General features: G+C 29.3%; 2 protein-coding genes across 2 annotated transcripts; one reads left to right on the top strand and one right to left on the bottom strand.

The window, feature by feature from the left end:
• Positions 1-2,333: 2,333 nt before the first annotated feature.
• LOC103495666 (uncharacterized) lies at positions 2,334-4,035 on the bottom strand. The gene is made up of 2 exons (XM_008457292.2): positions 3,946-4,035; positions 2,334-3,121 (listed from the first exon to the last, which is right to left on the bottom strand). The coding sequence occupies exons 1-2, from the start codon at positions 3,958-3,960 to the stop codon at positions 2,681-2,683; spliced, it is 456 nt and encodes a 151-aa protein (XP_008455514.1). The 5' UTR covers positions 3,961-4,035; the 3' UTR covers positions 2,334-2,680.
• A 5,317-nt stretch (positions 4,036-9,352) lies between these two features.
• LOC103495665 (rho GDP-dissociation inhibitor 1-like) lies at positions 9,353-12,524 on the top strand. The gene is made up of 5 exons (XM_008457291.3): positions 9,353-10,260; positions 10,377-10,443; positions 10,642-10,860; positions 10,955-11,079; positions 12,140-12,524. Exons 1-5 carry the CDS (start codon positions 10,027-10,029, stop codon positions 12,215-12,217), a joined length of 723 nt encoding a protein of 240 aa, XP_008455513.1. The 5' UTR covers positions 9,353-10,026; the 3' UTR covers positions 12,218-12,524.
• Positions 12,525-16,623: the final 4,099 nt, after the last annotated feature.

Here is a 16,623-nt window from a genome sequence, read left to right as displayed (position 1 = left end):
GCTTATATGTGTTTGAAGTTCAATATTTATATTTGAGTTACAAAGTTATTTGGTCAGCGTTTGAGGTGCTACGTTTGGCCCAAAGAATTTAGAAGTAGGAGTTGGGAAGTAAGGAGTTACAAACTTCACTCCTTGATTGGCTCAAGGTAGTTTGTGAATCCCACCAAAAGACATCAATTTTATACCTTACCAACTCCTTATACTGTTGCCCAAAGATCAGTGTTCACAAACAACTACTCCCTGAACTTCATAACTCCCTACTCCCCATTGTTCGACTCTTTACTTCAAGGGTAGGGTTTGCTATATTAGTGTATTTTGGTGTTGGGAAGGCAATAAAAGCCCATAATAGCTAGATAAAGCGATAATCATGAGTATATAAGGAAAAACAAGTATCACCAATCGTTTTAAGTCCTTTTGGGAGAAACAAAAAACGGAATCATTAGGGTATAAAGAATATATATGAGATGACTATTAAACATACCACAAACTAGTAATTTTAATTTTGTATTTAAGAACACTTTTCATCGACCAAGTTTCTTTCTTTAAGTATATGACCGGTTGAAAATTAGTTGTGGGAGATGATTGAGGTAGAGTTCTGGCTATTGGATGTGTGATAATCGAAAGATGGATTGCGTGGAGTTGGACATCGAAATGGGGTGTTGAAGATGATTGTTGGAGAGGTAGTTATTGAAGGTGGTTACGTCAGTGTTTGGTTATTGGAGGTGGTTGTCAAAGTATGTCATAGACAATGGTTGTCGCTAGAGTTAGGTGTCGGAGATGATCACACTAGAGTTGGCCATCGAAGGTGATCATTAGAGCATATCACTGATAATGATTATTGACAGAGTTGGTCGTTGGTGACGTGGCCAGTAGGTAGAGTCATTAGAAACATTAATAAGAGGGGAAGAGAGAGAAAAGAAAAGGATAAGATTTCTTGATTAGTAGTGCAAAAGCCGTTAAATTTTGATACCTTATTAGATAAACATAAAATTTGTCACATAATCGATTTAAATAATCAATAATGTATCTTATATAAATGATAAGATTGCTCCATATTTTTAATATGGAATCCTTAATGTTGAATTATGTTCAAAGTAATAGATATTTTATTCATTGAAATCATGGTCGAATTGGCATGATAAAATTAAATGAAAATGAAAAAAGGAATATTTACATCCTAAAAGTAAAATAAAATTATTTTTTATTTAAGTACAATAAATACTTATAAAATTAATTATATTTAATAACAATTAAAATAATTTCATAGATAAATGACATTTCATAAATATTGGAAATCCAAAAATGTTTTAAAATAAATCGAACTTGAACAAAGTTTACAGAAGGGAAAAATGTCTATGAAAGAAAATCATTATGGAAATTTTTTTTTCTCAAAAGCAATATAAAGAAGAGACATTTTTATTGATTATTTGTGGTCATTCAAATAGTCTCCTCTCTTTTTTAAATTGATTATTCTTTTAAAAAAAAATGTGTTCATTCATGAAACAATACAACTCTATACGAATTATCACATATTAAGTAGATAAAAGTATATATGATCATCTGATCAAATTCCAAAATTCAGTTTTTTATCTTAAAAACCAATAAATAGAACTCTATTTATAAAAGAAAGAAAAGGAAAAAAATCAAATGGAAATTAAATTTCAACTTTGGTCTCTACTTTTGTCTTTTAAACTTTAAAAAAGTGCTTAATATATTCTTAAAATTAAAAATTAAGAAAAAAAAAAGGTTTGATAGGCTATTAAACTTACCAATTTTATGGATTTAAGTTTTTGAACTAAAAAAAAAGGTCTACTTGAAATATTTTAAAAATTCACATATCTACTAAACATAAAAAGATAGAGGATGTAACGATCTCATGATTTAGTCCATCCCATGGTTGAATATATCATAAACCTATATATATATATAAAAAGTTTGTGTTGGCCCTCCAAATTAAACTATAGATAAGTCACAGATTCTCTAGATGGGGTAGTCACACACGTGAACCAATCCAAACAAACAATAATGGAATGATACCCTTGAGGCATTTGAAATATGTGTTGCCCACTAGCTTAGCTTTGTGACCATGACTATTAGCTAGCAGACACCAAGTATTAGTCTAGGGTGTGTCAAGATGGCCCTAAATCACTAAAATAAATAAATAGATTGATTGTTTTTCGATTTGATAAAATAAATTTTAAAAGAGAATTGTCTAGAAAAACCAACCGAATTATGTATGATTATTTTGAACCCAAATCAATGAATTGATTACAATTCAATCAACGTCAATTAATTTGGATATAATTGATTAATCTTTTAGCAAATTTAGAAGATGGGATACAACAATACAATATCTCATTCCCCAACAAACATGAAAATATAAAAAAATATACATCTTGATGAACATGCCAGCAGTTCCCACTCCTTATCAAAATACATCTCATATATAATAATTAAATTTATGGGACAAAACCCCACAATCTTACCCTTATAGCATTACACAACCAAAAGCAAACCAACACTTTATTTGCCACGTCGATAATGACACGTGTCAAGAGACTCTTTAGGTGGGTAATTCCAGACTTCCAGACATTCCACACACTAACAAATATTATTTTAACGTAACCCACAACTCTACATCCCATCGCATGCATATTGCCTAATTTCTTCCCATATTTCCTTACTCTTTCTTCTCCTCTCGTGCTTCTTTCTTCTCATCTTTTTCCTCTGCCTCCTCTGATACTAAAGCTTTGGCTTCCGCTACGACTGATGGCTCGTCGGGTTTGTCGTTTTCTTCCTTGGCTACTCCTGCAGCTTCTTTAGATTCTAAATATTCCTCGACCTCGTCATCATCTGTTAGGATAACAACCTCATCTTCTTCCTCCTCCTCCTCCTCCTCTTGATCAGCCGTTGCTTCAACTTTTTCATTTGAAACAACGGCTTCTGAATAATCATCTGACGATCTTTCATCAACAACTTCAACTTTAACACTCTCTTCTTTTTCCTCTACCTTCTCTTTTGATGTGATGTTTGGTGACGATTGTTCCTCAACTTCTTCTTTTGCGTTCGTCTCTTTAACAATCGTCGTATCTTCTAAGAGAACGGCATTCGGAGATACGGTCTGCAAGTTATCATAGTAATTTCTTATAAGAGACGAAGCTAAGAAACTTAAAAGGAAAAGAAAAGCTTGCTACTATAATTATTATTGCTATCTAATATCATATATCATAGTTACAATTATCAATCAATTAATTTTTTTACTTTTTAACTAACTATAAATTTAATCTTTTATTAGCAAAAAGAAAATAGGTTAATTGAAAATAAAAATAAAAGATCATAGTTGTTTTTAATATAACCACAAGTGTCTAGATCAACATAATTATTGATATACTTGACTATTTTTATAGGACAACTCATTTGATCCTAAAACATTTGATTGTCAATAAAATTAGTAAGATATTAAATTCTAACTAAGTAATTGATTACCAAACATACTTAACTCGTAACCTTGTAATCATTCACAACCGTCGTGTTTTTATTTAAAAAAGAAAAAAGTCAGAGCGGTGATACATATGTTTTCACTCTTTTTTCAATATGTATTTCACATGCTATATTTTCGAAAGGTTCATTTTCTAAGTCCCAAGATCTAAATATATTTCCTGAAAACAAACCCATAAATCAATTAAGAAAAAAGAGGCAATTGCACCCTTCTTTCTGTGGAAAAATTATTCGATGAGGTTGTTATTACTTTGTAATTATTAGGGTATGCAAACTTTTTAATTCTATGTCCAATGAGTATTATGAAGTGTGGTTTATACACGTACATTAATTTGGACAACCTAATGAATAATATCTTTTCCTCTTGCAAAACGAAAAGATTTAAAAACATGATGCATATTCAAATCGTAAAGAAAGTAAAAAAGTGAAAGAATATTATTGAGATACCTCAACGGTGGCCATGGAAATAGCTTCTCAATAGGGAATGTGAAGAAGTGCTTAAGAAACTAAAGGGGGAAGAAGCTAAAGGAAAAGACAGAAAATGTAATGTGTGAAACTTTATGGACCTAAGAGTTCGGTTTTATATACACAAACTCAAATAACTTTAGCTTATTATAAAATTAAAATAAGATATATTTAGACAGAGAAAATAAAACGTTGAAAATATTCAAAAAGAAAAAAAAAAACACCAACTGTGTATTCAAATATCATTATTTTTAGTATCATATGTTAGATTTATGGTATGTACTTTTTCACTATTAGGGAGAGACATTAGGTTAAAACTTTAGGCCAAACATGCATTAACATGATATAATTAATATTTAGTTTAAACTTTGATGTTTGTTTTAATTACATTTTTAATGTGATTTTTTTTCATTATTGTTTTAATTTTTTTAATTCTTCTATTCAAATTTCTTTTGGTAAAAATTTAATATAATTGTAAGATATAAGATATGAATTGCGATTGAATGGTAGACAATTCGATTTTCCACTTATAATTATTGATCTTATAAATTAATCTTTTTAAGTAACATAAGTTGAGGTATAGAGAGATTTGAACATACATGTCAATTGCCATTGAGCTATATGATTTGATATTGCAGGAAATCAAAATTTTCTTACTATGATGGAAGAATACGAACCTCATATCTTTTTAAATATCACTAACACGTATTATATGTCAGTTAAGTTATGTTTCGCTTTAGTCATGTGGCAAGAAATTTAATATATATGACATTTTGATAAGTTAAATGTTAGTATATTTCAAGATAGACTAAAATAATTGAAGTTGAAATTTTTAACGGAACTACATGAAAAAAGTAAAAATATTGTTATTTTAGGCGCAAAAAAAACATATAAATTCAAAAGTTTAAAATGAATCAAAGTAAGCATACCAACTCTTAGTGTGTGTATACATGAACTCAAAAACTATTACACAAACCAAAACTTTAGTATTGTAATTTTTTTAAAATCAAACAATTTAAATATAAACATATATAAATAAATTTAAAAGAGGGCAAAAAAAAATTCAAGATATATCAAAAGCATAAATAGCTTTTAAATATAAAAAAAAAACATTTCGATTATGTAAATATTAGGACGGTTGGATAAATTATGCATGATATGTTTATGGTCGATTTGAACTGAAATTGACTGAATTACATCGATGGACTGTTATATTATGACGATACTTCCGCTACAATTTTTAATTTGATGCTTTAGAATGATATGCAAGTTGACAGAGAGTTATTTTAAACTCCTGGTTTACTTTATGTTTTAACTAGGCGTCGAAAAATCATTTACTTTGGCGATTTTATTTGTAAATTTATTTTTCTAAACATTTTAATTTCTTCTTAATTAAGTATATAAATTATTTAAGCTTTGGGCTGATTTTGGTTTTGAAAATAGTATTTTTATTCATGTAATGGTCTTAGCTTAAGTTAAAAAATTGGATTGTTACAACTAAATTCGACCATACTTCTTTTAAAATATATTAATACAATAATTAAAAAAAATCAAAGAATTAATCAACTTATAAACTAGATATTTGAATTTCTAACTTTCAAATTTAGTACCATAGAACGATTTTAATCCGTTGATCGCTGTGACAATTTAGTTAACGTAACTTAGCAACTAAAAAACATATTTTAACCAATAACCATATTAACAAAATATTATTAGTATATTTTTCTAAAATTCCTAAAATTTGTTATCATTAGGATTAGACTATTGGAGGGTTCCATTTTCCAATCTCACATCCTTTTCTTTGGCATTATGTTTCAAAACACTGTGCTTTGTGCTATTGTGGTTCATTAGACATAAACACAATCAATTGATAATTAATCCTTATTATTCAAGTAAATTTAATTTAGATATTAGAAAAAAGAAAAAAAAAAGTCGACCATTTCATTTACAAATAACTTCACAATGAAAATTAAATTTATTATTAGTATATAATATAAGGTTTCGAACCTATTAATTAGTTGGATACGACTTCTATAATTTGTGGGGTTCCATTCATGACAAGGCTACCCTTATCATCTTTTCATTCAATTATTATTTAATTCATCCATCAACTTTTTTTTTTTTCTTTTTGTTACTTTAATTGATCCATCAATTAATTTTAAGTTGAAATATTAATTAATTATATAATTGTTTTTTTTCCTTATATTAAATAATAATTATTATCAATTTTATCGTTATTGTCAACCCAATAAAAGTTGGCTTTTTGAAGTTGAAACTAAAATGTCTTAAATAAAATAAGAATGGACATATGCACTTTCTTTTTTTTTTTTTTCTTAAAAAAAATTAAATGACATTTATTAGCAAATCACAATTTAAATTAAATTGACATTAATGTGGATCCCAATGAGTAAGTTTATGATTGAAAAATGAAATGTTAAATTTAATTTTCCTTCTTTTTCAAAACTTATCCCATGAACAATTCATAACTATCTCTCAAGTCTAAACTTTCTTTTAGAAATTTTATATCAATATTTAATAATGTTTATCAACATGTCAAATATTTGCATCGATATTTTAAAAAATAAAAAACGGTAACACAAATATTAACAAGACACTCTTGCTTAAAAAAAATGAATGAAATGTTGATAAATTAATTTAAATAGTTTCTATATTCATTATACTTTATTTAAAAGTTTCCCTATCACATCAACATTTTATAATATCTTAATCAACATTTTTGTAATGAGATATCCACGCTTATATTAATTATATGGACATTTAAGATTTGAAGGGTGAGTTATATAATGCCTCTTTGGTGTAAGAAGAGGGCATTAAAGAAGAAGAATGTAATTCCATTTTCTCAATTTTATGGATAATGGTCCCTTGGTATACAAGTAGGGTTCTTCACTTGTTACATTAGTTTTGCCCCATTGATCATGATCATGGGGGGTTTGCCCTTTGAAAGGACACACTAAATTGGGACTCAATGTGTACGTGGAATCTATCGACCAATAGTTTGTTGATACATTTTATTCAATAATCGATACCGAATACAAGTTAAAGAGTTTATTTAAAATCTTGTTACCGGTATTGAGATTTATGCATATGATAATATTTTTTATGTATAAAAGCATTGATTTTAGAGATATCAATTAATCTCGAACATAATTCAACACATATTTAATTTTTCTTCTTCAAATAATCGAAGAAATGCATAATCAATTGACATTTGAATGATTTGAGATTTTAATGACTTCTTTTATAATTTAATTAAACAAGCTTTAAAAAAAAAGTTTTCAATAGGTAAAAACACTTCTTATGATCTTTCCAACATGTTGTTAATAAGATGTCGAAAAATTACCAAATAGAAGTTATAAAATTAAATATATAAAAAATGTTATTCTTTTTTATGGAAGTACAATTACCTTATTCTATAAGATTATACTATCATTACCAACATATTTTAGTTTTACGGTTAGAATGCGTTAGTATTTATATTTTCTTAGCATTTCAAAATTCTACAATACGAGACAAAAAAAAAAAAAAAACCATGTGTTTTGCTTATGGGCTTAAGCTCAAAAGTTATTTTCAACATGACTTTTACTCAAACCACTCGGTTTTTTTTTTTTTTTCCTTTTCTTTTCTTTTCTTTTCTTTTCTTTGAAAGATAAGTAGGGTGGGTTAATAGATGTACCAAACAAATCACTTGATTTACCCCATACATTTAAATATATATATATATATATATATATATATATATATATATAATATGAAGATTATGATGTCTTAAAATACAAAACCAAATGGAGTTTTATGTAATGGAAAATGCTATAATGGTTAATATAACAGGGTGATTCTGGATTTGAGGAAACAAGTCGAAAGCAAAAAAAAAAAAAAAAAAAAAAATCAAAGAAAACTAGAGAAAATAGGAGGTTCAAGATAAGAATGGGAGTTTCTAATTATGACCCCAAAGTATAGGTGAGTCAACCAGACACATAGCAAAATAAATACTTTAGTTTGGATAAATAATAAAAAACAATTATATAAATGAAAGAATAAAAAAATAATTGAAAAACGAATATTATGAATCGATAAAAATAACCTCACTTAAACTAAAAACTAACCCAACATACAAATAAAGAATTCGGAGAGTCTCACAGAAATTAAAAAACTCATCCAAATACACTGAAATAAAGCACATACCAACCTTAAGACTTCCTCTTCATGCGTGAACTTAAGAATAAGCATTTGTCTTCTTTTTTCACTTCAACTTCTTTCCGACTTCAACCTATTCCACAAAAAAAAAAAAAAAAAAAAAACCATCGTGCATGAAGCTCTCCGATCGAAATCTATGAAACTTTCCACTATATGTTTGTTAAAAATCCCGAAGAAGTCCTTCGATCTAAATTTGTGAAATCGTAAAGTTTTTTGTTGTCCATTCGTTCAAAATCCACGCGATAGAGGAATAAATCGTCTGATCGAAATTCATGAAGTCGTGAAAACCATGAAGCAGACAAAACCTCAAATATGAATGATAAAGTCTCAAAATTTCTCAAAGTAAACAAGAACCGTCTTCAAATAAAGAAGGGGATGGAGTTTCAACTTCCAAGGAATTTTTCTTTCTTTCTTTTTCTTTTTCTTTTCTTTTTTAAAAAAGTACCAAATGGTAAAATTAGGCATATTGAAAATATAGGTTACTATAAAATTTATTTAATTCGTTCTTTTGAAAAAAAAAAAAAAAAGAGTCCTCTGCCATTTCCTCGGATTCCCCAACATAGATTGGGTTTTTTCTTAGTTCAAACAAAAGGCCCACCATGTGTTCTTAACTTCACTAAAATTTGGGCTTATTGACATATACAGGCCCATAAATCAACTATACTTCCTCTTTTCCTTTCCTTTTTCAAAATTTATTTTAAATTGTTTTTATCATAAAAGTTAAAATAAATATGATCCATATAAATATAAAAAAGACACATATTGATCAAACAAGAATAAGTTTTGATGAAAGTAGGAAGATAAATCGAATAACTTTGAAAAATAAAAATATTTAAGAGAATCATATTTTATGAAGACTTAATAAGATTCAAATGAGTATTATAAGATTTGGTCTTTTAATTATTATTTTCCTTTAGTTAATTTTCCTTTAGTTTCGGATAGTATTTTTATCTAAAACATAATTTATTTTGAATTGATCTAAATGTATAGACGATAGAATGTATAGTTTTTGAATTGAATTTGTTTTAAAGTCAAATTTGTAAGAAATATATTCGATATAAACTTGAACTGTTTAGGTGTGGTGATGTAAAAACCTACCTTTCTCAATCTGATATGAAATTGTGCACTTAAACCTGAAATTTTGGGTGTTGTGAATATTTAGGTTTAATTTTAAGGAAATACAAATAGTTGTGGGGGCTATGTGGCTGTCTAGTTGACCGTTTCGAAAGAAAGAAAGAAAGAAAGAAAAAGAAAAAGTTAGAAAGAAGAAAGGGAGCGAGGAAGACGAAGAAGAAACTTCTGCAACTTCCTAGACCAAAGTCGAAAAACGGGTATTCTTTGCTTTCAATTCAAAATCAAAAAGATAAAAATAAAAAAATTGCCCCGCAATTCTCTGCGCTAATTCCCCCCCCCCCCCCCCCCCCCCTTTGAACTTTTCAAATCCCACATTCTTTCTCTGTTCCTTTTTTTCAAAAACAATCAATCCAATCCATTTCTTTTTGCTCCCTCTTTCGAGCATTTCGCATCACCACATAACTCTCTCTCTCTTTTGGTTCGAACTCCAAACCTCATAGTTTAATTCAACACCCATTTCCTGTTTTCCCACTCTGTTGACGGTTTTTCTCAGACATTTCGCTTCTTTTCCCCTTTTCCTTTTCTGGGTTTTGTTCGTATCTACACCACAAAGAAGAAACCCACCCCTGTTTTCGTCCCCTTCTTTCAATTTCTTGACTGGGTTTTCTTATATGGGATTGAATCAGTAATTAGTGCTCTCTTTATGATCTAGCTCGTGGGGTTTTCTTCTTTCTGGATTTTCTTTTGTTTCTTTGTCTTGGTGTAACCCTTTTGATGTCTTTGGCTGTTGGGGCTGCCTCAAATTCCAAGAACATGGGGTTTGATGAGAATCGTGAAGAGGGGGATGCATTGGATAACCATGGGAATGAGAATGAAGCTACTGAGAAGATTTCAAGGCAAATGAGTGAAACTTCTCTTTATGGAACTGAGGATGAGACTGATGATGAAGGAAGTAAAATTGAGTTGGGGCCTCAACGCACATTGAAAGAAGAGCTTGAAAAAGATAAGGTTAATCTTTGTTCTTGTTTCTCACATTTGATTCAAGATTGTATTGTAATAAGTTTTCTTTGTGTTTGTTAAGTGTATAAGTATTGTTTCGGTTGTTTTGTGGTATGTAAGTTTAGGATGATGAGAGTCTGAGGAGGTGGAAGGAGCAGCTTCTTGGAACTGTGGATTTAGAAAATGCTGGAGGTAATTATAATTTAAAATCTTCCTAGTTTTGTAGATTGATTTCACTTTCTTCGATCATTTCAAAATTTAGTGTTTGGTTCTGAAATGCTTCTATGGAGTTATCTTGAGGTATTTGCTCCCATGTTTTTCCCTAAAAGAGAAAGTTGTATCTCTTCTTTTGGTTTTGTTTTTCAGTTCCATTTCTTATGTATTTTGTAGAAACTCTTGAGCCAGAGGTGAAGATTCTTAGTCTTTCAATAGTGTCTCCAGAAAGACCAGATTTAGTTCTTCCCATTCCCGAGGACGGGAATCCGAAAGGATTGTGGTTTACCCTAAAAGAAGGCAGCCGTTACAGCCTGAAATTCTCCTTCCAAGTGACTAATAACATTGTTGCTGGCCTCAAGTACACCAACACTGTTTGGAAAACTGGTGTCAAAGGTTTCTTTCTCTATCTGATTTGCCTCTTCATTTATAGAAGTTCATGTATCGATTGCCTGACTGGTGATTACTTTTGTAATCTTGTATGTTTCAGTTGATAGCTCCAAAGAGATGCTTGGAACTTTCAGTCCCCAGCTAGAGACCTACACTCATGTAATGCCAGAGGATACCACACCCTCCGGCATGTTTGCCCGTGGATCATATTCAGCAAGATCTAAGGTCAGTTTGTTTTTTAAACACTAGAAGTCCTCTGACGTTGTCACTTAACAATGGCCAAGGCTCTAGCACTTTCAAGTGGGGTAGTGTTTGGTTTTTTCTCCTTACTCCACATATCATAACCTCTTGGGCATAGTTTGAATGACGCCAAATTCCGAGGAATCATCGGACATAATCTGGTTTAAAGAGAACAATCTATGGTGTCGTATCATTGATGTTCCATTGTCTGCATAGTCAAATGAGTTCCAATTTCTCTAGGCTTTCAAACTAGAATCGATATTCAATTCCCGATTTTCAACCAGACGGAGCTTTAAGCATACTCCATCAATTTCATTAACCTTTCCAAGCTATATCTAACTAGTTATTTTAGGATATTTTCCCCAGCTAGCATGAAACTAAGCATCATTGAAGTTCCTTTTTGACTTCCATGCAATTATAGCTACAGTGCTTAAAAACACCGAGCCCTTTTACCATTCTCATAATTAAAGAAGTCTTACATTATTCCCAAGTCTTCATTGCTGTCCAAATCACGTGGCCCATTAAGTCCATTAATTGATTCCTGTTGTGCTGGCTGGCCTTTCTTTCGTAAGGGACATGGCCCATGTTCTTCTGTTTAACATATGCTTTACAAAATGTGTACTTTCATTTTGAATGTTTTCTGAATTCCCCCCCTTCTCAATCAAAATCATCACCACTTTGGATTAAAAAAGCAAAGCCCTTTCTTTTCCATGACTTGACTGTTCTTTTGACAAACCTTCTTCTCAAAAACCTTCCTTGTTCCCATAATTTTTCTTTTAATGAATACCCTTTTCATTCCACGACGAGGTTCATCAAAATCAGGAACAAATGACAGATCTATTCAGTCTCTTTCAAACGGATCCTTCCCCCATCCCTGCATTTATCAGGCTCAATAACTTCCAAACTGAACTTTTATTTCTCTCATTAGAAAAATGAGGATTCTCTCCACTGTGCTTCATATCGTTCGTAAAAACAGAGTAGCATTTGCCTCTACGTTTGTATTTGTAGTTGTGAATGAATTGTAAATTTTTTTTCTGTTTGGCAGTTTCTTGATGATGATAACAAGTGCTACTTGGAAATTAACTACACATTTGACATCAGAAAGGACTGGGCAGCAACATAAAAGCCAGTGATTTGTGGGTATTAGGAGCAGTGCTGTTCTTGGCTTAAGCAATCCCCCATCATCCAGCTGATTAGCTGATGTTCTGAAAACTGCCAATTTTAGTCAATTAATCTCTTTTAATTACATGTAATTATAATCAAGGCCAACAAATATTATGTTAATTACTAGGTTTATGCTGCATCCAAACTTTTGCAAGTTTTCACTGTATTGGGATGTTGGAGGAGGAGATGAACGAATGGATGGGAAAAAAAGAATATAATGAGATTTTTTGTTTGATGCCCTCTAGTAAAAGGTGTGTTTGGCCTTCCACCTTTTCTTACCCATTTTCTCTTTTCACATGTTTGAATCATATGTAGTGGGAGATAGATTTGATTTTTTACTATTGTATGTTCATTTTTTTTTTTTCCAATTATGTACTCTTTAGAGAAAAACATTTTAAAATATAATATGTCGTGGTGTAGAATTCAATTTAAATGTATAATATTACAAAACAATTTAAAATGCATTATTGTCTTGATGTTTGAAACTATCTGTATTCTTTATAGATAGATAACAACCTTACGTCTATAAAAAAGAAAACAAATTAATAATAGTTTATTGGAAACTAATATTTAGTGCATTAGTTTAGAAGTATAACATCAAGTACATTAGAATGAAAATTTTGAATCTATTATTAAACACATAGCTTACTTAATTTCTGATAATTTATTTTTCTTGGTAAATAAAAATATGTGGATTTAAAAAATCTATCTGTTTTTCAAAGATAAAAATGAAATAATCTGTAGGGAAAAAGAAAAAAAGAAAAGAAAGAACAAGTGGTGGAGGTAGAGAAGGCAACAGGCAACAGGCTGTGTTGGTTTGGTTGTTTCTGACAGATTTGAACCCTAAGTGAAAATTCCAAATAATCTTATTTTTAGTCTCTTCCCACCAATACTAGAAAATTACCTTTTACCCTCCATTCTTTTTTTTTTTTTTCTTTTCTTTTCTTCTCAATATATTCATTCTTCTTTTTCAAAAAATAAAAAAGTATAATATTTATTATTTGCTAATTTAATGGTCAAGAAAATATTATGAAATCCATTAAATATTTAAATGTAGGAAGAAAGTAAATAGTAATAAAAAAATTTATAATGTAAATAAAAATGATTAAAAATGGGGTTTTTTTTTTAATATAACGAACCGATAAAATATTTACACTAGTAGAATTTTGAAAATGAAAAAAATTCTATAGGTCTATAATGTAAAATACCAAAATTCCCCTAGTCAACATACGACAAGTCGACCACATGCGCGTGATACACAATCATATAGATTTCGATACACAATCTCAGGCATACCATGCCCCAAGATGTCCTGGGATGAAAGAATTTTTCCTTTAATTCATTTGGTATTAGACATATAATACACCGAGATGGACCGAGATGAAAGACAGAAGTGTAGATCTACACGATCTTGTACTTCATTTTAAATGATGACTTTCAAATTTAAAAGATCGTGTAGATCATGATACACAATCTCGGGCCTTAATTGCACCAAGATGTCTTGGGATTGAAGAACTCTAACTTTAATTCATTTGATCTCGGGCCTTAATTGCACTAAGATGATTCAGAATTAATAATTGACAAAAAAAATATAAACTGCAAGGGCATATATGGAATTTATGAAAAAAATGATCGAACATTGTGGACTTTTTTTATTTTATTATACGAACTGTAAATATTTTGGGTTTTGTTACATTTACGTAAATTACTCTAAAAAATTATAATATAAATAAATACCACAAATAATACTCACTTATTAGCCAAAAACAAATACAAGGGAACTGCTACATTTGAAACAAACATAAATCAAACCCTAAACCCTAAACACGATTATGAGATATAAATTAAACTATTGAAATATATGTTTCATTATTCAAAAAATGTATAATAATTTTATCTTGAAAGCAAGCGATCTCTAACTCTAGCTAAATCGTTCCTTGTGTGAATGACAATGCTTGAAAGTCTCAACTAATCTAAAAATCAAAAGTATCATACTTTAATTACCATATTAATGTTGGAAAGAAAAATAACAAAATGAAGAATAGAGAGTTATTAATATGGGAAGATTAAGAGGAATTAGGGGACATAAGTGAGATGGTCACACATGTGATTAAAATGGCATAGTAAATTTGTTTTAGCTCAAAAACCAGCAAATATATATGTTAGATTATTCTTCACATTGCTTCCACATCTTCCAACCTCTTCCACACATTTTTTAAATAATATTTTACCAACTCTACTTATTTTAGAAAATCCCAAAAGAAGAAAAAATAATGGTAATTGACCCCAAATTTCAAGAATTATTTTATGTCACTTAGTTTAGTTTGAATTTTGACTTTTTGGGTACAAAATAAGACAAAAATTAAAATAAAACTAAAAGCAAAATTTGGTCTTTTAGGGCAACTTTCAACATTGCAACTTCTGCAGACGAGAATGAGTAATTAACCAAGTTTTAGATTTTTGCATTGACTTTTGACTGTGATTTTGTTGTTAAAAGAGTTTTGAATGTTTTCCGAAAGAAACAACTTTATAAGGAACGAAGAATTGGAACTAATTTCATCTCCAAAATAGAAATATCATGTCATGTCAATTACTGTTGAGCTAAGTTAAATTGTAATGGAACCAAACTTATTTTTTTATCGAATTATATTTCTTTAAATGGTCTTTTTTTAAATACATTTCTTTAAGCTAAGAGATTAAAATTAATGGTTTAAATGGATTAGGATTGAAAGCTTTTTTCCACTTAAATGGTAGAAAAATAGCATTATCCTGATTTTCATATTTGTTTTAATATAATCTTAAACTTTGTGTAGATGAAAAAAAAAACAGCAAATGACAAAACTGCTAAAACTATTATAAATATAGAAAAAATTATTGTCTATTAGTGATAGATTTTGATATACAGTAATAAAATTTCACTGCTCGACTTGATCTTGCGGTTCTTACTTCCAAACCTACTAGTCAGATTCAAGCCTACCGTCACGCTCCCAGTAAGAACCATTTACGACCACGAAGGAGGTTAGGCGGATTAGGCGACCATAGAGGAAAGATAGAGCTTTCTTGTTAAGAGGGATTATTGACATTATTCGAAAAGAGTAGGATGAAGGCTCAATTAAGAAATCGGTACAAGTTTGAAGGGATCAAAGAATTTGAGAAAGCAAACGTAGGCTTCGATCCCTTACTTGTGTCAAGTTTTCAGGACGTCAAATCACCCGATGTCAGGCCTATGGTGGAAGTGCACACGAAAAGAAAGAGAAAAGGATAGACTCGATTCTTTCGTACTTTTCATGCAAAAAAAAAAAAAAACAATAGATATTTTTCATTCATAAACGATTGATAAGAAAATATAAATTTTTTAAATATTTTATTAATGAAACATTTGAAAGTCCAAAAATGATTTTAAAACATAATAACAACGATTTTCAACCAAACTTGTAATTTTGAGTTTTTTCTTTCTTTCTTTTATAAAAGTTTTAAAGACATTATTAGAATTTTTTAAATTTTATTCATTGTTTCGTAACAAAATATTAGAAAATTATTGTAAAATATAAAAAAATTTCATATTCTATCCTAAATCGATAGATATTAATAGACTTATGTTAGTAATAGATTTTAAATCTTATTATATTTATAAATATTTTGATTCATTTTGTTATATTTGAGAATCACGGCAAACTAATTAATTACTAATTCGTAACCACTAAAAAAGGAACCATTTTTTTTCCACCTATATGAATGATAAACACTTTGTGAAAAAGGAAAACAATATAATGTATCGCTTTCTCGAGATAATGAAATTTTCTTAATACTAACATTTTAGGGTGCACCCACATTACCAAACTCTTCTAAAACAAGTTTCTTTATCTTTACATTCTCAATTAGTTTTTTTAAAAAACACATTATTAGTTTCCCTTTCACATAAAAACAATATTTATTTACTGCTAATCAATATTCAATTACACATTAGAATTGATATTACTTAAACTATTCTTTTTCACAAAAATAAAAAATAAAAAAATTCAAACATATATATCAAAACTAATAAGTAACATTTTGCCCTTTTAGAATAGGTTAAAATTGACGTTATAGTATTATAGTCACACCTCAGTAACATAAATCATAATGTAATAATAAATGAAGGTAAGTTCTATATCTTAATTAATTGAAAGTATATACTTTAGTAAAGTGTGTAAAAGTTTTATTTGATTTTTTTTTAATATTGTGGGAGAAATAAAACAATGACACTCAAACAAGATTGTAAAAGTAAAAAACGCACAAAAATGGATTCAATGACGATCAACCAAGAGCATATTTGTAGGTGACAATATAATATTGTTAAAATGATGTTTGTCGTATTTAAAATCA

This window comes from Cucumis melo, chromosome 1, assembly GCF_025177605.1.
Source record: "Cucumis melo cultivar AY chromosome 1, USDA_Cmelo_AY_1.0, whole genome shotgun sequence".
NCBI classification, from domain to species: domain Eukaryota; kingdom Viridiplantae; phylum Streptophyta; class Magnoliopsida; order Cucurbitales; family Cucurbitaceae; genus Cucumis; species Cucumis melo.
Note: the sequence above shows the minus strand (reverse complement) of the source record. Positions and strands in the feature narration are given on the sequence as shown.